The 24476-nt window shown below is 46.8% G+C and overlaps 1 protein-coding gene across 2 annotated transcripts in view; it reads left to right on the top strand.

Annotated features, from left to right (window-relative positions):
* The first annotated feature begins 450 nt into the window (after nucleotides 1-450).
* The window catches only part of GGNBP2 (gametogenetin binding protein 2), a 48663-nt gene continuing 24637 nt past the window's right edge, over nucleotides 451-24476 (top strand). Inside the window, exons 1-6 of one of the 2 annotated variants that reach the window (XM_083379721.1) lie at nucleotides 451-569; nucleotides 13564-13644; nucleotides 14667-14920; nucleotides 15161-15259; nucleotides 19564-19677; nucleotides 24096-24305. In XM_083379721.1, coding sequence (XP_083235847.1) covers nucleotides 477-569; nucleotides 13564-13644; nucleotides 14667-14920; nucleotides 15161-15259; nucleotides 19564-19677; nucleotides 24096-24305 — 851 coding nt within the window. In that variant the 5' untranslated portion in view covers nucleotides 451-476. The remainder of the gene's footprint in view (nucleotides 570-13563; nucleotides 13645-14666; nucleotides 14921-15160; nucleotides 15260-19563; nucleotides 19678-24095; nucleotides 24306-24476) is intronic. The other variant, XM_083379722.1, reaches the window with a different exon arrangement.

Genomic DNA, 24476 nt, shown 5'->3' with positions numbered 1-24476 from the left:
CTCCTTCTTCTCCTTCTCCTCCTTCTTCTCCTCCTCCTCCTCCTCCTCCTTCTTCTTCTCTTTCTCCTCCTCCTCCCTCTCCTCCTCCTTCTTCTCCTCCTCCTTCTCCTCCTCCTCCTTCTCCTTCTCCTCCTTCTCCTCCTCCTCCTCCTCCTCCTTCTCCTCCTTCTTCTCTTCCTTCTTCTCCTCCTTCTCCTTCTCCTTCTCCTTCTCCTTCTCCTGCTCCTTCTTCTCCTTCTCCTCCTTCTTCTCCTCCTCCTCCTCCTTCTTCTCCTTCTCCTCCTCCTCCTTCTTCTCCTCCTCCTTCTGCTTCTGCTTCCGCTTCCTCCCTCTTTCCTCTTGTGTCGAATCGTTGGCCCGGGGAACGAACGTGACTTTCCCTCTGCTGGTGAAAGTGTGGCAGAGGAACTGAAGCTTGTTTTTACTTGTCCTGGGTTTGGCTGCTTTCAGGCTGGGAGGAAGAGACGGCAACAGAGATGGCACGGCTGGTCGCAGTTTGCAGGGACAGCGAGGAAGAATTCCTGTTTGAGCGGCTGCAGATTCCCCTCTACATCGATGACACCCTGACGGTGAGTGAGTTGTGGGGGCCACTTCACTCTGCGCTGGAGCATGCGAGTGGTTGCAACATAGCACAACGGGGGGGGGGGGGGTTTGCAATCCCTAGGCAAGCAGTTCTCTTTTCTTCCCCCCCCCCTTCCTTGCAATGCTCAACAGCAGACTCTGGAAAGGCCTCCGGCCCCGCCTCGTAGCCCTCCCCTTGCAGTAATTGGTACACACGGATTGCTTCCAACGCCCGTAATGTGCTTTTTTTCCCCCCTTATCCACGTCTGGGAGACGCATGCATGCACGCGCGCACAGAGAGAGAGAGAGAGAGAGAGAGAGAGAGAGAGAGAGACGGGCAACACACATGCACTCACTCCGGAGGCCTAAGCCAGAGAGAGTCGAAGCCATTTTGGAACCGGAGTGTCCATCGCCCGGCGGAGGCCTTGTGTGGCTTGGTGGGGTGGGGTGGTTTGGGGAAACGAAGGACCCACACATGGAACTGTGGTGGGGAGGGGGGGGGAGAAGATCGCTGGGTTGTTTGCTTTAGCTTTTAAACTCTCTCGAGGGGGTCAAGTTGTCCTCGTCCCCAGACCGTGGAGGGTGAACTTCAGCTGCACGGCACACCTGTCCAGTTTTGCACGCTTCGTTTTGAGGGTGTGCGTTTTAATTTTCCTTTCTTTTCTTTTTTTTTTTAAAACATGGATGGAAGGGGACTAGGGTTGCACGGTCGGGTTGCTTATATTGTCCACTTGCGGGCCGGTGTGATTGTGCAAGATACAGGTTTGGGCAGGGAAGATCCCAATTCCCAGCAGAGCAAAGCACCCAATATCGTGGAGAAATTTCTTCCTTGGTTGGAAGGCGACATCCCCCCAAAATTTCAGAGTTTACTTGTGGATTTTTCTTAAACCTTTCTCCACTCATTTAATATTCTTCCAATCTGTTCTTCCTTCCTTCCTTCCTTCTTTCTTTCTTTTTTCTTTTTTCTTTCTTCCTCTTTCTTCCTTCCTTCCTTCCTTCTTTCCTTCCTTCCTTCCTTCCTTCCTTCCTTCCTTCCTTCCTTCCTTCCTTCCTTCCTTCTCTCTCCCTATCTTCTTTCCTTTTTTCTTTCCTTCCTTTTTCTTTTTTCTTTCTTTCTTTCTTTCTTTCTTTCTTTCTTTCTTTCTTTCTTTCTTTCTTTCTTTCTCCTTCCTTCCTTCCTTCCTTCCTTCCTTCCTTCCTTCCTTCAGGAGGACAATTTAATCTTAAACAGAGGGCTGTTTGGCTTGGAGATCAGTTTCCTATGAGAGGCCTTTTTGGATTCCTGGTCCAGATTGTTGGGCGCCTCTGGCACAATGTATGCAAGTAGTCCTCAACTTAAGACTACAATAGAGCCCAAAATGTCTGTTGCTAAGTGAGACAGTTGTTAAGCGAGTTTCGCCCCCATTTTGCCACCTTTCTTGCCAGAGTTGTTAAGCGAATCACCGTGGTTGTTAAGTGAGTCCCACGTTTGTTAGGTGACTCTGGCTTCCCCCATTGACTTTGCTTGTCAGAAGGTCGCAAAAGGTGATCACACGACCCCCAAGGACAATGCAACCGTCGTAAGTACCTGCCAGTTGCCAAGCACTCAGATTTTGATCACGTGACCATAGAGATGCTGCAACTGTCCTAAATGTGAAAAATGGTCATATGTCACTTTTTTCCCCCCAGTGCCTTTGTAAATTCCAGTGGTTACTAAATAAATGGTTATACGTTGTATCACCAAAGACTAATTTAGCTACTTATTGAAACCCTGCTGAACTGCGGCCCTTCATTCTTAACCCAGGTGGAAACCTGTTTGCCCTTTGTATGTTTTGGATTATATTTTCTCAGCTTTCTTCTTAACAGGAATTAAATGAGTTGGGCTGCCTAAGCCTAGAAAGCAATAGTTCTCTATTATTATTATTATTATTATTATTATTATTATTATTATTATTATTATTATTACTACTACTACTACTATTACTACTACTAACAACAGACAACAATAATAAAACTATTATTATTATTATTATTATTATTATTATTATTATTATTATTATTATTATTATTATTATTATTATTTTATGCCAATCACTTGACAGGACCTTTGAATCTCGCCTGAATCGCTTCATGAACCTACTGCACAGCTGAAAGTGCTGTTATTTTAATAAGCCTAGTGGTGTTTTCTAAAGTGGTGGGTGTGTCTCTTGAGAGTGCAGTGTTGTGATGAGGGTGGCAATTGCTGTAACGCCTCGGGTGGCGTTTCACAAAAGGCAGCATTTGAACTGGGACATGTTAAAAGGAAAAATTCCTAGAGTGCACCAGTGCCAGGTATTTTCTGACCAGGCACTGGTACACTCTAGGAATTTTTCCCTTTAACGTGTCCCAGTTCAAATGCTGCTTTTTGTGAAACGCCGTTTAGGGTCAAATTTGGGGTCCTTGGTGGATGATGATGATGATGATGATGATAATAATAATAATAATAATAATAATAATAATAATAATAATAATAATAATAATAATAATAATAATAAAAATAAATAATAATAATTAATAATAATAATAATAATAATATAATGGTGACATGATAACAGTGTTCCAATATCTCAGGGGCTACCACAAAGAAGAGGGAGTCAAGCTATTCTCCAAGCGCCTGAAAGCAGGACAAGAAGCAACGGATGGAAACTAGTCAAGGAGAGAAGCAACCTAGAACTAAGGAGAAACTTCCTGACAGTGAGAACAATTAACCAGTGGAACAACCTGCCTCCCGAAGTGGTGAATGCTCCAACACTGGAGGTTTTTAAGAAGAGACTGGACAGCCATTTGCCTGAAATGGTATAAGGTTTCCTGCCTGAGCAGGGGGTTGGACTAGATGACCTCCAAGGTCCCTTCCAACTTTATTATTATTATTATTATTATTATTATTATTATTATTATTATTATTATTATTATTATTATTATTATTATTTAGAGTTGGAAGGGACCTTGGATGTCTTCTAGTTCAACCCCCTGCTCAGGCAGGAAACCTTATACCAGGGGTCTGCAACCTTGACAACTATGCTGGCTGAGGAATTCTGGGCGCTGAAGTCCACAAGTCTTAAAGTTGTCAAGGCTGCAGACCCCTGCCCTAGACCATTTCAGACAAATGGTTGTCCAGTCTCCTCTTTAAAACTTCCAGTGATGGAGCACCCACGCCTTCTGGTGGCAAGGGGTCCCACAGGTTAATTGTCCTCACTGTCAAGAAATTTCTCCTTAGTTGTGGTTGTTGGGTGTTTTGTCAACATGTCCACATGTACCGCAGTTACTCCTGGTTTTCAGCAACAGTGCACCCATAGCCAACCGTTGGTTCTCTTAATGACTGCAGTGTTCCCTTAATGACCGCCTCAAAGAATGCGAAATCACGTCGGTCGCGTGACATGAGTGTTATGACTTATGACCATATTGGGCAAGTTCCATCACGGTTGCAACTCAAGGACTGTCTGTACCTACTGATGAAGAGACTCACTTGGGTCAATGAAATGTCTGCAAGCGGACCCTGAAAGTCGGAGAGCACCAAGGACTTGCATATCGGGGCCTTATTGGTCTGTACAGGAAGTGCAAAATTTCTGTCGCTAAGCAAGGCAGTTGTTAAAGAGAGTTTTGCCCCATTTTATGACCTTTCCTGCCACAGTTGCGAAGTGAATCACAGCCGCTGTAACACTGGACAGCCATTTGTCTGAAATGGTAGAGGGATTCCTGCCTGAGCGGGGGGGTTGGACTAGAAGACCTCCAAAGTCCCTTCCAACTCTGTTATTCTATTCTATTTGTTTAAGTGAATCCCTGCAGTTGTTCCGTTAGTAACGGGGTTGTTAAGTTAATCTGGCTTCCCCGTTGACTTTGCTTGTCAGAAGGTCGCCAAAGGGGATCATGTGACACACACACACACACACACACCCAGGACACTGCAACTGCCATAAGTACATGCCAGTTGCCCAGCATCTGAATTTTGATCACATGACCCTGGGGATGCTGCAGCGGTCATCAGTGTGAAAAACGGTCATAAGTCCTCGACTTACATCAGTTCATTTATTGACTGTTCAAAGTTACAACAGCACTGAAAAAAAGGACTTACGATTGTTTTTCACACTTACAACCGTTACAGCATCCGCACGATCACGAGCTCAAAATTCAGAGGCTTGCCAACTGGTTCATATTTATGACGGTTGCCATGTTCCCCAGGGGTCATGTGACCTCCTTTAGCAGCCTTCTGACAAGCCAAGTCAATGGGGAAGCCAGATTCAATGAACAACCATGTTACCAACTTAACAATGGCAATGATTCCCTTAACCAACGGTGGCAAGGAAATTGGTGAAAATGGGGCAAAAACTCACTTAACCAATGTTTCACTTAGCGACATAAATGTTGGGCTCCATTGTGGTCATACGTTGAGGACCACCTGTAGTCACTCTGTCACTTCCTTCGAGGCAATCTACCCAAAGTCACACATTTGAAGACCCCCTCCCTGCTCAATCAAGTCCCTAGATCCATATTATATCAGTAGAGACGAGGAATGTGGACAGTCCTTGACTTACAACCACTTGTTTAGTGACTGTTTGCGGGATACTCTGAAGAACAGTCATAAGTCCCCTTTTTTCTGGGGCATTGAACGGTCACTAAACATACGCACCCAACTTGAGAAGATTCACAGAAATAGCAAGAATAACCCAGGCGTCCCTTTATTCAGTGGTGTCCACAGGGAAGGGCTCCAAAAATTCAAAATGGTGGCCAAGGTGGAGCAATGTAAGCCCCGCCCCTATTCTACACACACACACACACACAGACATATATATATACATTATATATGTGTGTGTGTGTGTATATATATATATATGTCTCAAATGCTTGTTAACTATTTTTAGATTACCTTGCTAGGCCCCAAACATGGGACAAATCTTTATTACCTGTGTCATATATATACGTGTGTGTGTGTGTGTGTGTGTGTGTGTATACACATACATACAGATATATATATAGCGACGCGGTGGCTCAGTGGGTTAGGACACTGAGCTTGTTGATCGGAAGGTCAGCAGTTTGGCGGGTCGAATCCCGAGTGCCGTGTAACAGTGAGCGCCTGTTACTCGTCCCAGCTTCTTGCACGTAAAAATGCAAGTAGAAAAATGTATATATAAGGGACGGGGTGGCTCAGTGGGTTAGGACACTGAGCTTGTCGATCGGAAGGTCAGCAGTTTGGCGGGTCGAATCCCGAGTGCCGTGTAACAGAGTGAGCGCCTGTTACTCATCCCAGCTTCTGCCAACCTAGCAGTTTGAAAGCACGTAAAAATGCAAGTAGAAAAATAGGGACCACTACAGTGGGAAGGTAACAGCGTTCCGTGCGCCTTTGGCGTCTAGTCATGCCGGCCACATGACCACGGAGACGTCCTCGGACAAGCGCTGGCTCTTCGGCTTTGAAACGGAGATGAGCACCGGCCCCTAGAGTCGGAAACGACTAGCACGCATGTGCGGGGGAACCTTTACCTTTTTTATACATATACACACACACACACACACACACACACACACACACACAGATATATCAACTTACAACAGTTCCTTTAGTGACCATTTCAGAGTTACAACGGCACTGAGAAAAAGTGGCTTATGACCGTTTTTCACGTGATCAAAATTCAGATGCTTGACAAGTTGACGGTCGCCGTGTCCCGGGGTCACACGATCAGCTTTTGGGATCTTCTGAGCAGCAAAGTCAATGGGGAAACCAGATTTCACTTAACAACCGTGCTGCTAAGTTCACAATCGCAATGATTCACTTCACGGCGGTGGCGAGGAAAGTCGTAAAATGGGGCAAACCCCTTTAACAGATGCTTCACATAGCAACTTAAATTTTGGGCTCAGTTGTGGTCGTAACTCGAGGACTACCTGTCATGTAGTCCACGTGACATCGCGCTTTATGACTACATCACTCGGCAGTGGGAATTCAGGTCCCAATTGCCGTCATAATTTGAGGAGTACATGTATTAACAAGGAGGTCACCCTGGTCTTTGAATGCATGGGGAATGGAAGCACATTGTTCTTGGATGCTATTGTGCCAGGAATACATTCCCAACTTTAAAAAAAAAACACACATAAAAATGGCTCAAATCTTCCTGCATCAGTTCTTGTGGATCAGAGTTGATTGTGCGAGATTTGAGGCTGTTCAATGAAACAAATCGGGGTTTTGGTGATGCCTGCATCCTTATGCCGGACTGCACAGCATCTCGTAGTTGTGTGTGAACATCTGGTTGTGCAAGGCTGCTCACACTGCCTGCCAATCCTCAGCCGAGCACCACCACGGTGCTCTGGAAACGGGACTGATAACTTCAGAAAGGTAGAGCGCTTTAAAAGGATCTAAGGTCACTGTTGGATCTGTAGGTAGATTACATTTAAATATAACTTCTGACAATTATCTCAGAGCAGACCTGGGATTAGTTCTAAAAAGATACAGGAGTGTGGTTTGAAAATAGAACAGATGACTTATCTTTGCTGGACGTGCTCAAGCTTGCCCGTCAGGGTTGATTTAATTTGGTTTCCTGCACTGTACAGGGGGTTGGGCTAGATGACCTCAAGGGAAGTTTTCCAGATCTTAAGATTCTATGAATCTCTGTAAGGGCTGGCTACGTAACTGTACGTACGACCACAGAAATCAGCTACGATCCTGGATGATCTTAATCGGGGGGTCTTCAAACTTGGCCCTTTTATGACTTGTGGACTTCTGGGAGTTGAAGTCCACAAGTCATAAAAGGGCCAAGTTTGAAGACCCCTGGTCTTAATTGTCCATACGTACCAACCAGTCTTAATTATAGTTATTATTCTCCAGGCCCTGAAGATGGTATATGGATAGTCCTTGACTTACAACAGTTTGTTTAGAGACAGTTCAAAGTTACAACGTCACTGGGGAAAAAGTGACATGACCGTTTTTCACACTTACCATTGCAGCATCCCCATGGTCATGTGATCAAAATTCAGACACTTGGCACCTGACTCATGTTTATGACGGTCGCAGTGTCCCGGGGTCCTGTGATGCCTTTTTACGACAATGAGTGATCAGTCCTTGCTTGATATTTTTTTCTGTTGGGGCCTGCATTAAAAGATGAAATTACCCTCAATGGGCCACAAAATTCTTGTCAATTATCCTTTTTTTTTTCTTTTTCTTTTTTTTTTTAAAAATAGGCAGTTTGCTTGAAGTCTTCACTTCCACTTATTTTTCAGGGGCAGTGTTGCCTAAGAAGTAGGTAAGCTGTAAGTTCACCCTCTCTGCTCTAACCATTGTGCAGCATTGTCTTTTACTTTTCTGACTGGCCAATGTTTTTCAGGTTCTTTGAATGCCGGAGATGGGATTTGGGTGTGTGTTGACCTGCTTAGCAGTTGTGGTCGTAGGTTGAGGATTGCGGATCAGATGTATTATAGTCTACGCTCAGTATTAGTACCGCTTTATAAAACCCTAGTAAGGCCACACCTGTTGAGACCTTGCAAAAAGTTCAGAGAAGAGCAACTAAGATGATCAAAGACCTGGAGACTACAAGATATGAAGAACGGCTGCACGACTTGTGTTTGTCTAGTGCCAGGGGTCAGCAACCTGAAACAGTGAAAGAGCCACTCGGAACCGGTTCCCTCACAAAAGGAAAAACTGGGAGCCGCAAAAAATGTGTGCACATGTGCATACATGGCGCATGCGCAGAACAGGGTTTGACTGAAGAGTGGAGCCAAGGCGAGATATGCACCTACCCTGCATATTTGAATTGATTGGTTGAACTTTTTTAGTCCCACTTTTTTTTGGGGGGGGGACTGCACATGGCAGAGGACTGGGAGCTGCAGGAGACGGCTGAAAGAGCCGCATGCGGCTCCGGAGCCGCGGGTTGCAGACCTGTGGGCTAGTCTAAAAAGGAAAAAATGGGAGACATGATAGCAGTATTCCGGTATTTGAGGGGCTGCCACAAAGAAGAGGGGGGTCACGTTATTCACCAAAGCACCAGAGGGAAGGACGAGAAACAATGGTTGGAAACTGATCAAGGAGAGAAGCAACCTGGAATTAAGGAGAAACTTCCTAGTGAGGACAATCAACCAGTGGAACAGCTTGCCTCCAGAAATCGTGGGCGCTCCATCACTGGAGGTTTTCTAAGAAGAGGTTAGACAGTCACCTGTCTGAGATGGCATAGGGCAGTGATGGCAAACCTTTTAGAGACCGAGTGCCCAAACTGCAACCCAAAACCCACTTATGGATTGTCGGGTGCCGGGTGGGTGTGGCCCATTGGGTGGGCGTGGCTGTGGTGGTAACAGCAGACTGCGTGGGACTAAAAAGTTCAATCAATCAATTCCAACTTTGCGAGATCTTTTTTTTTTCCTGTGAAAAGTTCAAATGGATTGATTCAACCTTTTTTTTTTTTGCACATGGCAGTTGAGGCCTAAAGTGAAAAGGTTTTATAAAACACAGCTGAAGGCCTAGGACCGCGTGCCCGCCTGAGCAGGGGGCTGGACTAGAAGACCTCCAAGGTCCCTTCCAGATTCCATTCGATTCTCGGTCAGCAACAATTGATTTAACCTGTTGTATGAACCAGGTCATTACATAAAAAACGTTTTATATATATATGTGTGTGTGTGTGTGTGTGTGTGTGTGTACACACACACACACACATATATATATACATATATATATATATATATATATATATATATATATATATATATACACACACACACATATATATATACATATATATATATATATATATATATATATATATATATATATATATATATATATATATATATATATATATATATAAATAGGTAAAGGTAAAGGTTCCCCCTGCACATGCGTGCTAGTCGTTTCCGATTCTAGGGGCCAGTGCTCATCTCTGTTTCAAAGCCGAAGAGCCAGCGCTTGTCCGAGGACGTCTCCATGGTCATGTGGCCGGCATGACTAGACGCCAAAGGTGCATGGAACGCTGTTACCTTCCCACCGTAGTGGTCCCTATTTTTCTACTTGCATTTTTATGTGCTTTCGAACTGCTAGGTTGGCAGAGTAACAGGCGCTAACTCTGTTAAGTGGCACTCGGGATTCGACCCGCCAAACTGCCGACCTTCTGATCGACAAGCTTAGCGTCCTAACCCACTGAGCCACCGCGTCCCTTATATATATATAATACCCTTAACCAAATCAGCTAAAAGCCTGGGGTCTGTACTGACGTAAACAGTTAATCTTGATTATAGGTAGTCTTCGGTTTACGACCATTCATTTAAGGACTATTCAAAGTTGCAAGAGACTTGGAAAAGGTGCTTTACAACCTGTTCTTGCAATTTTGACGGTCGCATCACCGCCCGAGCTACAATTATTCTCCTTTATCAGATAATAATAATAGAATAGAATAGAATAGAATAGAATAGAGAATAGAATAGAGCTGGAAGGGATCTTGGAGATGATCTAGTCCAGCCCCCTGCTCGAGCAGGAGAACCGTCTCAGAGAAATGATTGTCCAGTCTCTTCTTAAAAACCTCCCGTGATGGAGCACCCACGATTTCTGGTGGCAAGCTGTTCCACTGGCTGATTGTCCTCGCTGTCAGGAAGTTTCTTCTTAATTCCAGGTTGCTTCTCTCCTTGGTCAGTTTCCAACCATTGTTTCTCATCCCAGAGAATGCTTGCATAGAGAGGGCACCCATCCGGAGGCTTCAACTGGTGCAGAATGCGGCTGCGCGAGTCGTGATGGGGGTCTCTTGATACTCCCATGTGACACCTCTACTCCGCGAGCTGCATTGGCTTCCAGTTGCCCTCTGGGTGAGATTCAAGGTGCTGGTGATGACCTATAAAGCCCTAAATGGCTTGGGTCCGGATTATCTACGGGAGCACCTGCTGCCGGCATCAAGTTCCCTTCGTCCAGTGCGCTCCCACAGGGAGGGTCTCCTCAGGGTGCCACCGGTTAAAGACTGCAACCCAGGGGTAGGGCCTTCTCAGTGGGTGCGCCTGCCCTGTGGAACCAGCTGCCTGCAGAGCTTAGGACTGCCCCCGACCTCCGTTCATTCCGCCGGGACCTGAAGAGCTGGCTCTTCGAGCTCTCTGGCCCAGGCTGAGAATATTTTTAATTTTAATTTTAACTGGGTTTTAATTTTCTCAGGGTTTTATTTAATCTTTTAATTTATTTTAACGTTTGTATTGACTGTTTTTTAAATGCCCTGTAAACCGCCCTGAGTCCTTCGGGAAAGGGCGGTATATAAATCTAAATAAAATAAATAAATAAATAAATCTTTATGATATGAGGCAGAGGAACGTTGGATTAGAAGATCAAAGGTCTTTCCTTTGCATTCCGTCAGAAGCAGTCAAGATCCTTCCTTAAAGACCCTTGACCTCATCAGAGAACAAGTTGAGCAATCCACTTCAAAGGTTTGGAACTGGGGGCGGGCGGGGCAAGGGTTAGTTGAGACCAGGCCCTTGTGAGCAGCGTGCTGCTTAGCCGTTAAATATTTAAAAGATTATTTAAAAGATTTATCCACCCGTCGAACTTTTCAACAACTCTGGATGAACTCCCCATCCAAATTAAAAGACATACAGGTAGTTCTCTACGTACGGTCACAATTGATCCCCACGTTTCCGTTGCCAAGCATGGAAAAGGTGGGTTGCTGAGCAAGTCGTTTCACATTTCCAACCCTTTTCGCCGGGGCTGTTCAGCGAATCGTGCCGTCATTAAGCGAACCATGCAGTCATGAAGCGAATCTGGCATTCCCCCGTTGACTTTGCTTGTCAATAAATCGCATGATCCCGGGACACTGCAACCCTCATGAATACATGTCAGTTGCCAAGTGCCCGAATTTTGATCATGTGACCAATGGGGGGTGGGGAGGGAACGGCTGCAACGGACGTGTAAAAAATGGCAAGCTTGCAAATGACAAACCCAGGATCCTGGGGCGTTACAACCCCTCGTAAACACACGCCGGTAGCCAAGCACCCCGAGTTTGACCGTGTGGCTGTGGGGATGCTGCTCCAGTCATCAGTGTGAGAACAGGTCATAAGCCACCTTTTTCAGTGCCATTGTAGTTTGGAACAGTCATGAAACGAACGGTTGTAAGATAAGGACAACGCACCTGTGTAAAATCATATTAAAACTATAAGCCAGTTTGAAACGTAAAACGTTAAAAACAGTTTGGCACCCATTAGCACCAATCTGTGCTAAAGGGGCATCCGGTAATTTTTTTCCCAACACTTGGGAGATCTTCAAAGTCTTAGGGACAGTTAAAGCCTAACTTTAACTGCCCAACTTCAAAGGGTAGAATGCACCATAAGGCAGAGGTCCCCAACCTTTTGGGCACCAGGGACCAGTTACTTGGAGAGAGGTTTTTCCGCAGACCAGAGGGGGACGTGGTTTTGTGTGCTGCCTGCATCCCACAGATGGGGCTTTGCTTGTTTGTGCGCCCGGTTGCTGGCATGCCGCGGCCCGGTACTGGTCCATGGACCGGGGGTTGGGGACCCCTTCCATAAGGCTGGGGCTGTCACAGAAAAGGTGGGCTTCTTAGCTCCCATCAGATGGCAATATTTAGGAGGAAGGGACCATATCTGACCTGGTAGGATGAGTAGATGCCTATAGGGAACAGCAGTCCTGCAGATAACCTGGCCCTTTAAAGGTGTTGACCAGCACCTTCAATTGCACCCGGGAATAAATTGTCAGTACAGGTAGCTTTCGAGTTACGACCACAACGGAACCAAAAATTTATGTCGCTAAGTGAAACATTGGTTAAACGGGCTTGCCACCATCGTGAAGTGAATCATTGCAATGGTGAAGTTAGTAGCACGGTTGTTAAGTGAATCTGCTTTCCCCATTGACTTTGCTTGTCAGACGGTCACAAAAAGCTTATCACCTATCCCCGGCATACGACGACCGTCCTAAAATAGGAAGCAACTTGTCAAGCATCTGAATTTTGATCATGTGACCATGGGGGATGCTACAATGGTCGTCAACGTGCAAAACGATCATAATCCACTTTTTCTGAGAGCTGTTGTAACTTTGAATGGTCACTAAAGGAACTGTTGTAAGTCGAGGACTACCTGTATATATTCTGAAGAAATCTGAAATGAACTAGGTACAAAGAGTAGCCGGAATAAAACAGCAGGGGAGACGTCGCTGAAAAATCCAGGCCTGTTAAATGGAGGAGGAGATGTAATAGGAGGAAGGAAAGGGGTCCCCAAAGCAGAAAAACGGTGGCCACAACCATAAAATTGGAAGTTGTGCTGCTTCTCGCAAGTTTCACGCAAACGGTCACTAAACAAATGGTTGTAAGTCAAGGACTGTCCGCATTACTTGTCTCTACTGATATATATGAATCTAGCGACTTCAGCAGGGAGGGCTCTTCAAATGTGTGACTTTGGATAGATTGCCTCGAAGGAAGTGACAAGAGTGACTACAGTTACGACCACAATGGAGCCCGTCATTTATGTCGCTAAGGGGAAACATTGCTTAAGCGAGTTTTGCCCCATTTTCACAAATTTCCTTGCCACTGTTGCTTAAGCGAATCATTGCAATTGTAGTAACACGGTTGTTCCTTGAATCTGGCTTCCCCATTGACTTTGCTTGTCAGAACGCTGCTAAAAGCGGTCACCTGACCCCTGGGGACACAGCCACTGTCATAAATGTGAACCAGATGGCAAGCGTCTGAATTTTAATCGTGACAGCAGGGGATGCTGCAACGGTCGGCGGTGTGAGAAACGGTCCTAATTCACTTTTTTCAGGGCTGTTGCAATTTTGAACGGTCACAAAAATGAACTGATGTAAGTCGACGTCTACTTGTACGTGACTCGCAGACCAGGTCTTAAAATGGCCATGTCCTTTCTGCAGCATGGGCACCCTGCCAGAATCTTACCCTCACATCCGTGGGTTTTATGTAACGATGAACATCCCCCGGGGGGCGAAAGGGCTGCGGCGGAAAGAGTACAAATGTTCCCTGTGGCTTCCAGTCCTGCTTTTCTACCTGGCGCCACAACTCAACTGTCCACGTTCTTTTCACGCAGATGGTGATGGAATTTCCTGATAACATGCTAAGCCTTGATGGACATCAGCACAACGGAGCCCAGTTGAAGCAGTTCATTCAGGTACGGCAGTATCTCACGTTGCAAGATCTGAGGGCTGGGGCTTTAAAAAAAAATCACAAAGATTAGAGCAGGGATCCCCAACCTATGGGCTGTGTCCCACTGCTGGTCTCTGGCCTATTCACAACCGGGCTGCGTGAGTGGCTGGCTGATGGGTATGTGTGTGTGTGCGCATGCACACCTGTGTGCTCACAGCCCCACTCAGGCAAGCGTCACGGGCATTCGGGGACCTCAGGCGAGCGTCACAGGCGTTCTGGGCCTCATGCGAGCTTTGTGGACCCACTCACGTGAGCGTCACAGGCGTTCTGGGCCTCGTGCGAGCTTTGTGGGCCCACTCACGTGAGCGTCACAGGCATTCTGGGCCTCGTGCGAGCTTTGTGGGCCCACTCACATGAGCGTCACAGGCATTCTGGGCCTTGTGCGAGCTTTGTAGGCCCACTCAAGCATCACGGGCATTCAGGGGCCTCATATGAGCATCAGGTGTTCTGGGCCTCGTGCGAGCTCAATTTCATTGAGGGCCGCATCAGCATTGCGGTTGCCCTCAGGGGGCCGGGTGGGTATGGCCTGGGTGGGTGTGGCCTACTGGGTGGGCGTGGCTAGAGTGGGTATGACCTACTGGGTGGGCGTGGCCAGCTCTACATCGTTCTCATCAAGGGTGCCTATGGGGGTCTGGGCAGGAGTGGGACAGATCTGAGGGTCTCTGGCAGAAGGAGGGTCTCTGGGCCAGGGCCAAGGCAGTGGGGGCCGTTCCCTCACTCTTTCCAGGATGGCTTTGCGGGCCACATGAAACCACTTTGTGGGCCGGATCTGGCCCCCGGGCCTTGTGTTTGACATGTCTGGTATATAGGGTTTCCTGCCTGAGCAGGGGGTTGGACTAGAAGACCTCCAAGGTCCCTTCCAACTCTGTTACTCTCTTAAGATGCGTGGCTGTATAAATGTTGCAAACAAACAAACATACTTTCCGACCTACGACGGTCTGCACTGCCCTGATCCGCTTTAAACCTCTTCCTCTTTCCCTTCTCCAGAGGCATAGCATGCTCAAGCAGCAAGATTTGAGCATCGCCATGATGGTGACGTCACGCGAAGTCCTGAGCGCCCTTTCTCAGCTTGTCCCCTGCGTTGGCTGCCGCCGTAGCGTGGAGCGCCTCTTCTCTCAGCTGGTGGAGTCCGGCAACCCCGCCCTCGAGCCCCTCACGGTCGGCTCAAAGGGCATTCTTTCCGTCACTCCCAGCTGCATGAGGGATGCCAAGAAGCTTTACACGCTTTTCTACGTGCACGGGTAAGATCACTGAGGGCCAGCGTCTTGCCATATCACTCAGGACTGGGTTGTAACTTTGAACGGTCGCCAAATGAACTGTCGTAAGTTGAGGGCCACCTGTAGAGTCAAAACTTGGGAAAGGGCAAGTGTGGCGGGACTTTGTACCAAAATCACGTTGGATGGGAAATAACAATGCTTGAATGGGCTTCTCCGTTGTTTTTTTTTAAGCTTTTTTTTTCCATCCCCCCCCCCTCCCCAAAGGTCCAAATTAAATGAAATGATTGATGCAATTCCGAAAAGTAAGAAGAACAAGCGGTGCCAATTGCATTCGTTGGACACACACAAACCGAAACCCTTGGGGTAAGTGTTAATAAAAAGCACACCCACCAAACGGGTGCCAGTCTGATGGGGGGTTTTTTGGGCACAGCTTGGGGCCACCCCTTGGCAGGAAGTGGCTTAGTTGGTAAACAGCTGGACGTAGGAAAGAAAGAAGAAATGGGCAAAATAATGGTGCTTTTGTGCCTGCTGGCCTCAAACCGTCATGTTAAAAAAAAGCAGAGTTAAAAACAGACTTTCTTTACCAATGAAAAATTAGGAGTATAAAAACCCTTGGTGAAGGTTGGCACCAGTAATTGCCCCTTGGTGGCACCGTCTTAATGGAAATCTTCCCTCGCCAGCCAACATCACGAGTGAAAACAAGCAATTTAACCCATTTTAGTGATATTTTTACCCCCCAAAATGTTGTATCAGGGCAAGCATTGTGTTTATTTTTGGAGCATGCGTGCAATTGGACGTGACAGCATCGGGGATGTAAAATGGATTTTTTTTTCCCGCCCTCTACAAAACATTTTCTGGGGGATCTCAGACTTCCCATACGAACGGTAATAAAAATTACAGTCAATTTTTGTAATAGAAATCAACTCCGTGGCTTCAGAATATACAGGGAGTCCTCGACTTACGATCGCAACTGAGCCCAACATTTCTGTTGCTTAGTGGGACAGCTGTTTTGCCCCGTTTTACGACCTTTCTTGGCCCAGTTGGTAAGTGAATTGCTGCAGTTGTTTCATTAGTCACACGGTTGTTAAGTGAATCTGGCTTCCCCATTGCTTGTCAGAAAGTCGCCAAGGGGGAATCACGTGACCCCCGGAGACTCTGGAACCGTCATAAATATGAACCAGTTGCCAAGCGTCCGAATTCTGATCACATGACCATGGGGATGCTCTTAACGGTCGTAAGTGTGTAAAACGATCATGTCACTTTTTTTCAGTGCCACTGTAACTTTGAACGGTGACTGGGCGTATAAGACGACCCCCCAACTTTTGAGATGATTTTCAGGACTGCCCTGCTGGCTCCCGCCCGACGCTTTTCCCTCTTGAGGCAGCATCGCTCCCCGGCTCCTAAGGAGTCCTCGGGGATGCTGCCTCAAGAGGGAAGAGCGTCGGGCGGGAGCCGGCAGGGCAGTCCTGCACACGTGCGCGCTCCCCAGCTGCTAAGGAGTGCTCCTTAACAGCTGGGGAGCGCGCGCGTGCGCAGGACTGCCCTGCCGGCTCCTGCCAGACTCCAGCCTGCCCTGCTTCCTCCACAGTGAGAGGGGAGGGCGTGCCTTCCCGGGCTCGCTGATTTTCCGGCGTATAAGACGACTGGGTGTATAAGACAACCCCCCAACTTTTGAGATGATTTTCATGGGTTAGAAAGTCGTCTTATACGCCAGAAAATACGGTAAATGTACCATCGTAAGTCGAAGACTGCCTGTATACAGCAAGCTCTGAACTTTTCCCTTCGGTCTCTGGAAATTCAGTGGAAACTGAATTTTAACTCTTCTTCGGTGGCAAGGGGGGCCGTTTCTTAAGCATTATATAATTCACGCTTATGGGGCTGTTCGGCGGTTACCAAATTTCCAGGCCTGTGGATTTTTTTTCTTCTTCCTTTCATTGCTCTGCTTGTCCGTTCTAAGCCTGCGTGGCTCCTTTGATGCCGTTATGGGGCCTTGTCCTTTTATCTTTGTTGATGAGTCGAGCAGAGTACAATAACCGCAGATGGAGGCCTGGTTGTTCCACCCTTGTGGCATAATCAATTTTCTGCCTTGTGAGGGTTTTAAACGTGGGTCCGTGAAGGGCCGGGGAGGCCTGAGGATCCACAAGAGAAATGCATCCATTTGACCCAGTGGTAATACATCTGAATTCTTCTTTTAATGCTGTATACCCTAGCGAAGGGAACGGTAGCACCCCGAGCAGAGAGAAGTTAGGTGCAGATAAAAGATCTAGCGAAGAAGACAGGAAGGAGAGCAAGTGTAGGATCACTTTCCACTGTGGACCTTTCCAGGGAGCCAGCAGGTAAACCATACCGGATAAATATTGAATCGTTTGCTTCTTAAATAGGCCGACACGGTGGCTCATTGGGTTAAGACGCTGGGCTTGTCGGCTGGAAAGCCGGCAGCCCAGGTTCGAGACCCGAGCACTACGCAGCAGGGGTGAGCTCCCGTCCTCACCTCAGCTCCTGCCCAACCTAGCGGTTCGAAAGCACACAAATGCGAGCAGATCTCGGTAGTCCTTGACTTACGACCACAGCCAAGGTCAAAATTGTCTATCGCGAAGTGAGACATTGGATAAAACGAGTTTGCCTCATTTTTTTTTTACAGTCTTTCTTGACACGGTTGTTAAGTGAATCACTGCAGTTGTTAAGTTAGTCGCACAGCTGTTAAGGGAATCGGGCTTCCCCCACTGACTTTGCTTGTCAGAAGGTCGCAAAAGGGGATCTCGTGACCCCGGGACACTAGAACCCTAATCAAATATGAGCCAGTGGCCAAACGTCTGAATTTTGATCACGTGACCAATGGGGATGCTGCAAAGGTCATAAGCGTGAAAAACGGTCGTAAGTCAGGTTTTTCAGTACTGTTGTAACTTCAGACGGTCACTACACGAACCGTTGTAAGTCAAGGACTACCTGAAATACATTCCCTTCGTTGGGAATGTAACAGCATTCCATGACATCATACTGGCCACATAACCGAGGAAATGTTTTCGGAAAGCACTGGCCCAGTGGCCTTGAAACAGACTTGATCACCGTTCCTGCTCGTCGGCAACTATTAGCGGAGTAAAATATACAGGGACTCCTTTATCCGTTTTGTTTGTTTCTTAAACACCTGGTTGTGTAGATTTTGTGCAAAACCAGGTAAAACAGAACACAAATGCTGCCCCTAATTTTCGAAGGGCCAAAATTATAATGATTAAAAAATACAAAACAACACTGTCAAAACATCAACAACCAAGAAATTGGCAGCAGTTCTTCAGCAAACACACCGTTAGCTGTTGGGTGGTTTTGCCAAAACCTGAAAGGAAGTGGTGTTTTTCAGGAAAATCATGGTAAAAAACAGTCCTCTGGCCGTGGGACACGTCAAACAACCTTAAATGTGTCCGTGTTATTGAGGGTCCAAAATGTGGTCAAGTGACCAGGAGGGGGGGGGGCGTGATCATTGAAACTTTGGATTCTAGTCATAAATCCTCTTTTCCACTTCTGCTGTAACTTCAAATGATTGTTAAGTCACCAGTCATAAGTCAAGGGCTGCTTATAGATCAGTGATGGCGAACCTTTTAGAGCAGACATGTCAAACACAAGGCCCGGGGGCTGGATCTGGCCCGTGAAGTGGTTTCATGCAGCCCGCGAAGCCATCCTGGAAACAGTGAGGGAACGGCCCCCACTGCCTTGGCCCTGGCCCAGAGACCCTCCTTCTGCCAGAGACCCTCAGATCTGTCCCACTCCTGCCCGGGCCCCCATAGGCACCCTTGATGTGAACGATGTAGAGCTGGCCATGCCCACCCAGTAGGCCATATGCACTCTAGCCACGCCCACCCAGTAGTCCACGCCCACCCTAGCCATAGCCACCCAGCCCCTTGAGGGCAACCGCAATGCTGATGCGGCCCTCAATGAAATTGAGTTTGACACCCCTGTTTTAGAGACTTGAGTACCCAAACTGCAACCCAAAAGCCACTTATGTATCATTGGGTGCCGGGTGGGCGTGGCCCATTGGGTGGGCATGGCTCATTGGGTGGGCGTGGCTGCAGTGGTAATGGCAGACTGGGTGGGACTGGAAAGTTCAATCAATCGATTCCAACTTTGTGAGATCTTTTTTTTTTCCCCGCGAGAAGCTGAAATTGACTGATTGAACCTTTTTTTTTTCTTTTCTTTTTTTTGCACATGGCGGAGGCCTAAAGCGAAAAGGTTTTATAAAACCTAGCTGAGGGCCCAAGGACTGGGGCGATGGCACGCGTGCCCACAGAGAGGGCTCTGCGTGCCACGTGTGGCATGCGTGCCATAGGTTTGCCGCCGCGGCTATAGATCAACACTAACCTCTTGCAAGCTATTGGAAACTGTTAGGTTTCCCTGACATGTGAATGCTGCAGAACCACGGCTATTTAATTCACACGGCTTTATATTCGGTGCTCCCCCCTCACCCCACCGAGTATGGGATTGCAGCCCGTTGCGGCGCTGTGCTGAATGTGGGTGCGTGTCTTTGTGGTCTTTTTCTCCAACTTGTACAGGTTTTACATTTTTATGTATTTTTTTGTAATGTTGAATGCCACCCAGATGCAAGTGAGGTGGATGGCCATATAAATTCCCTAAATAAATATTCTCTGTCTCTCTCTCTCTTTTTGCTCCCTCTTCAGAGGTTGCTGGATGGATATATGGGAACTCATGTCCCAGGAATGTCGAGATGAAGTAGTCTTAATCGATTCTAACTGTCTATTAGAAACACTAGAAACGTATCTCCGAAAGCACAGGTGAGTGGCTGGGCTTTTTCCTTCTCTTCCTGCTCGGCATTTTACACCGCGTGGTCAGTAAAGGAGCGTCTGGGGGCGGATTGATAGGAACTGAATCCAGAAAGAGTGCAGAGTAGAGCAACAAAGACGATCAGGGGACTGGAGGCTAAAACATATAAGGAACGGTTGCTGGAATTGGGTATGTCTAGTTTAATGAAGGGACGCGGTGACTCAGTGGGTTAGGACGCTGAGCTTGTCGATCAGAAGGTCGGCAGTTTGGCGGGTCGAATCCCGAGTGCCGCATAGCAGAGTGAGCGCCTGTTACTCGTCCCAGCTTCTGCCAACCTAGCAGTTCGAAAGCACGTAAAAATGCAGGTAGAAAAATAGCGACCGCTACGGTGGGAAGGTAACAGCCTTCCGTGCGCCTTTGGCGTCTAGTCATACCGGCCACATGACCACAGAGATGTCCTCGGACAAGCGCTGGTTCTTTGGCTTTGAAACGGAGATGAGCACCGGCCCCTAGAGTCGGAAACGACTAGCACGCATGTGCGGGGGAACCTTTACCTTTACCTAGTTTAATGAGAAGGACGAGGGGGGACATGATAGCAGCGTTCCAGTATCTCAGGGGCTGCCCCAAAGAAGAGGGAGTCAAGCTGTTCTCCAAAGCACCTGAAGGCAGGACAAGAAGCCACGGATGGAAACTAATCAAGGAGAGAAGCAAGCTAGAACTAAGGAGAAATTGCCTGACAGAACCACCTGCCTCCAGAAGTTTTTCAGAAGAGACTGGACAGCCATTTGTCTGAAATAATACAGGGTTCCCTGCCTAAACAGGATGTTGGACTAGATGACCTCCAAGGTCCCTTCCAACTTTATTATTATTATTATCATTATCATTATTATTTATAGAAGCTTTTTAAGGTAATCAACCCTGCTTTTCCTTTGGAAGGACAGAGCCTGAAGATCAAATACTTTGGCCACCAAATGGGAAGGAAAGGGCGACTCCTCGGAGAAGACCCTGATTTTGGGAAAGATGGAAGGCTAAAGGAGAAGGGACCGCAGACAGTGGTGGGATTCAAATATGCGAGCAACCGGTTCTCTGTGTGGATGCCGCTTCCAGACATCCATTCTGGGTCTGGGCAACAAAAAATTAGCTACCAGTTCTGCCAAAGTGGTGCGAACCGGCTGAATCCCACCGCTGACCGCCGGGAGCATGAGGTGGTTAGATGGTGCCATGGACACAAGGAATGTGAATTTGGGCAAACTCTGGGAGACACTGGAGGCCCGGCATGTTGTGGTCTGCGGAATTGTGAAGAATCAGACACGACTCGGCATCTGAATAACAACTCGGCAGTTTTTATTTTATTTTATTTTTTTAGATTATTTTGATCAGCATCTCAGGAGCCTACAAACTCATTTACGGGTTGTCCTCGACTTACGACCAGCATTGAGCTAAAACATTCTGTTGCAAAGCGAGACAGTTGTTGAGTGAGTTTTGCCCCATTTCATGACCTCTCTTTCCACAACCGTTAAATGTATCACTGCGCTTGTTAAGTTGTTAAAGTGAATCTGGCTTCCCCTTTGACTTTGCTCGTCAGAAGGCGGCAGCAGGGGGTCACGTGACCCCCGGGACACTGCAACCGTCATAAATACATGCCAGTTGCCAAGCCTCTGAATTTTGATCGCGTGGATGCTGCAATGGTCGTAAGGGTGAAAAACAGTCAAAAGTCACTTTTTCCATTGCCGTCGTCACTTTGAACAGCCACTAAATGAATTGTTCTAAGTCGAGGACTACCTGTACTTGATTTGCCATTTTAGATTGGATACCACAAGAAAGGCGATTAGAGTCTGTTTGAGTGCTTCTGTGTCTGTGTGTGTGTGTGTGTGTGTGTGTGTGTGTGTGTGTGTGTGTGTGTGTGTGTTAAAGCCAGAAAAAGTATACAGTGTGTATGTTTCTCTCTCTTCTTGAACACTTTCCCAGCCTCCTTTTAAACATTTAAAGCAGGGGTCTTCAAACTTGGCCCTTTTATGACTTGTGGACTTCAATTCCCAGAATTCCTCAGCCAGCCTGGCTGAGGAATTCTGGGAGTTGAAGTCCACAAGTCATAAAAGGGCCAAGTTTGAAGACTCCTGATTTAAAGAATAAAATAAATAAGTAAATAAAAAAAAGAAAAAGAGGAAAAAACCATAGTGGATGGAAAATGAAATATGAGTAAATGAAGAATGTGGTCAGAACTTAAAATTCACTATTTCATAGATTACATACTGTAATTCAATGAATACTTAGTACTAAATTCATTAAATCATCTTGAGAAGTAATTATCCATCATTACAAAACTTTTAAGCATTAATATTAGCTTTCCTTAGAAGATCATATAATAACTGTGACTAGGGGGGCCTTCGCCCAGGTTCGCCTGGTGTGCCAGTTGCAGCCCTATCTGGACCGGGATGCCTTGCGTACAGTCACTCATGCGCTCGTGACCTCTCGGTTAAGACTACTGCAATGCTCTCTACATGGGGCTGCCCTTGAGGACCACTCGGAGGCTTCAACTGGTGCAGAATGCAGCCGCGCGAGTTGTGTTGGGGTTCCCCCGATACTCCCATGTTACACCTCTGCTCCGTGAGCTGCATTGGCTTCCAGTTGCCCTCCGGGTGAGATTCAAGGTGCTGGTGATGACCTATAAAGCCCTACATGGCATGGGTCCAGAGTACCTAAGGGAGCACCTGCGGCCGGCATCAACTTCCCTCCGCCCAGTGTGCTCCCACAGAGAGGGCCTCCTCAGGGTGCCACCGGTCAGAGAATGCCGACTGATGGCCCCCAGGGGGAGGGCGTTCTCTGTGGGCGCGCCAGACCTTTGGAACCGTTTATCGGTTGAGCTCCGGATGGCTCCCGACCTTCGCTCCTTCCGACGTGATCTAAAAACTTATTTATTTGAACAAGCCGGCCTGGTCTGATGGGCTTGGGGTTTTAATTACTGTTTTTAATTTATTTATTGTATTCGGGCACAATTGTTTAATTTGTTTTTAATTTTTGTATTTTGTACTTTTGGTATTTATTGCCCTGTACACGGCCCTGAGTCCTTCGGGAGAAGGGCGGTATATAAATTAAATTAAATAAAAATAAATAAATATTGATATTGATGTCAGCACATTATCCTGATCTGAAATAAAGGCACATATTATAAAAAGGGGGAAAAGGAAAATGCTAAAAAAACAGTGCGAAAACAATATTAAGCCCTAATTCTCTCTTTTACCTTGAAAAATAATTGTCATTCATTACAAAACTCTTAAGCACTGATGCTTATATTGATTGTCACCATGGTTTATCCTTATCTAAAATAAACGCGCACGATCTTATGAAACGAAAAAAGGAAAATCTGATATACTAAAAAACAATAAGTGAGAACAGAGCTGTATGAAATCGTATCATTGTGAGAGGTAATTGTCAGTCATTACAAAATTCTAAGCATTAATTCTTAGATTAATTGTCAGCATGGTTTATCATTCCCTAAATAGGGTAGGTAACCTTGGCTCAATTATGACTAGTGGACTTCAACTCCCAGAATTCCTGAGCCACTATGGCTCAGCATGGAAACTTCTCCATTTCTCCTCAGCATGGCTGGCTCAGGAATTCTGGGAGTTGAAGTCCACAAGTCATAATCGAGCCAAGGTTGCCTTGTTGTTGTTAGTTGCAAAGTCGTGTCCCACCCATCGCGACCCTATGGACAATGTTCCTCCAGGCCTTCCTGTCCTCTACCATTTTCTGGAATCCGTTTAAGCTCACGCCTACTGCTTTAGTGACTCCATCCAGCCACCTCATTCTCTGTCATCCCCTTCTTCTCTTGCCCTCAACCTTTCCCAGCATTAGGCTCTTCTCCAGTGAGTCCTTCCTTCTCATTAGGTGGCCAAAGTATTTGAGTTTCCACTTCAGGATCTGGCCTTCTAAAGAGCAGTCAGGGTTGATCTCCTGTAGGACTGACCGGTTTGATCGCCTTGCAGTCCAAGGGACTCGCAGGAGTCTTCTCCAGCACCATAGTTCAAAGGCCTCCATTCTTTGGCGCTCAGGCTTTCGTATGGTCCAGCTTTCACTGCCATACATTGCAACTGGGAAGACCATAGCCTTGACTATACGCACTTGTGTTGGCAGGGTGATGTCTCTGCTTTTTAGTGTGCTGTCTAGATTTGCCATGGCTTTCCTATACTCTTCCATTTTTTGAACGAGGTTTTAAAAAAGACATTCTAATTCCCTTTTTTGAACTAGGTTTTAAAAAAAGACATACTCTAATTCCCTTTTCTGAAGTGGGTTTTTAAAAAAGACATACTCTAATTCCCTTTTCTGAAGTAGGTTTTTAAAAAAGACATACTCCAATTCCCTTTTCTAAACTAGGTTTTAAAAAAAGACATCCGGTACTATAATTCCCTTTTTTTTTTTTTTGAACTAGGTTTTGCACCGACTGCAAAAACAAAGTCTTGCGGGCTTACACCATCCTGATCGGCGAGCTGGACTGCAGCAAAGAGAAAGGTTATTGTGCCACCCTTTACGAGGGCCTGCGCTGCTGCCCCCATGAGCACCACATTCATGTCTGCTGCGAGACCGACTTCATCGCCCACCTCCTCGGCCGAGCCGAACCCGAGTTCGCAGGAGGGTACGAGTATGTAATTGGCTAGACTGGGCTTTCTAGCGCTTTTGCTTCTATTTCTCAAAAGAAAATGTATATTTCTGTCTCGAAGATATACATTGCGAGAGCGGGTCTGTCGCAGCTCTCCCGCGGCCTGCCGTGCTGCTGGCCCCCGTCGACTCAAGGGGCCTTCTGAGTGGCTTT

This window comes from Vipera ursinii (assembly GCF_947247035.1).
Source record: "Vipera ursinii genome assembly, chromosome: 1".
Taxonomy (NCBI): Eukaryota; Metazoa; Chordata; class Lepidosauria; order Squamata; family Viperidae; genus Vipera; species Vipera ursinii.
Note: the sequence above shows the minus strand (reverse complement) of the source record. Positions and strands in the feature narration are given on the sequence as shown.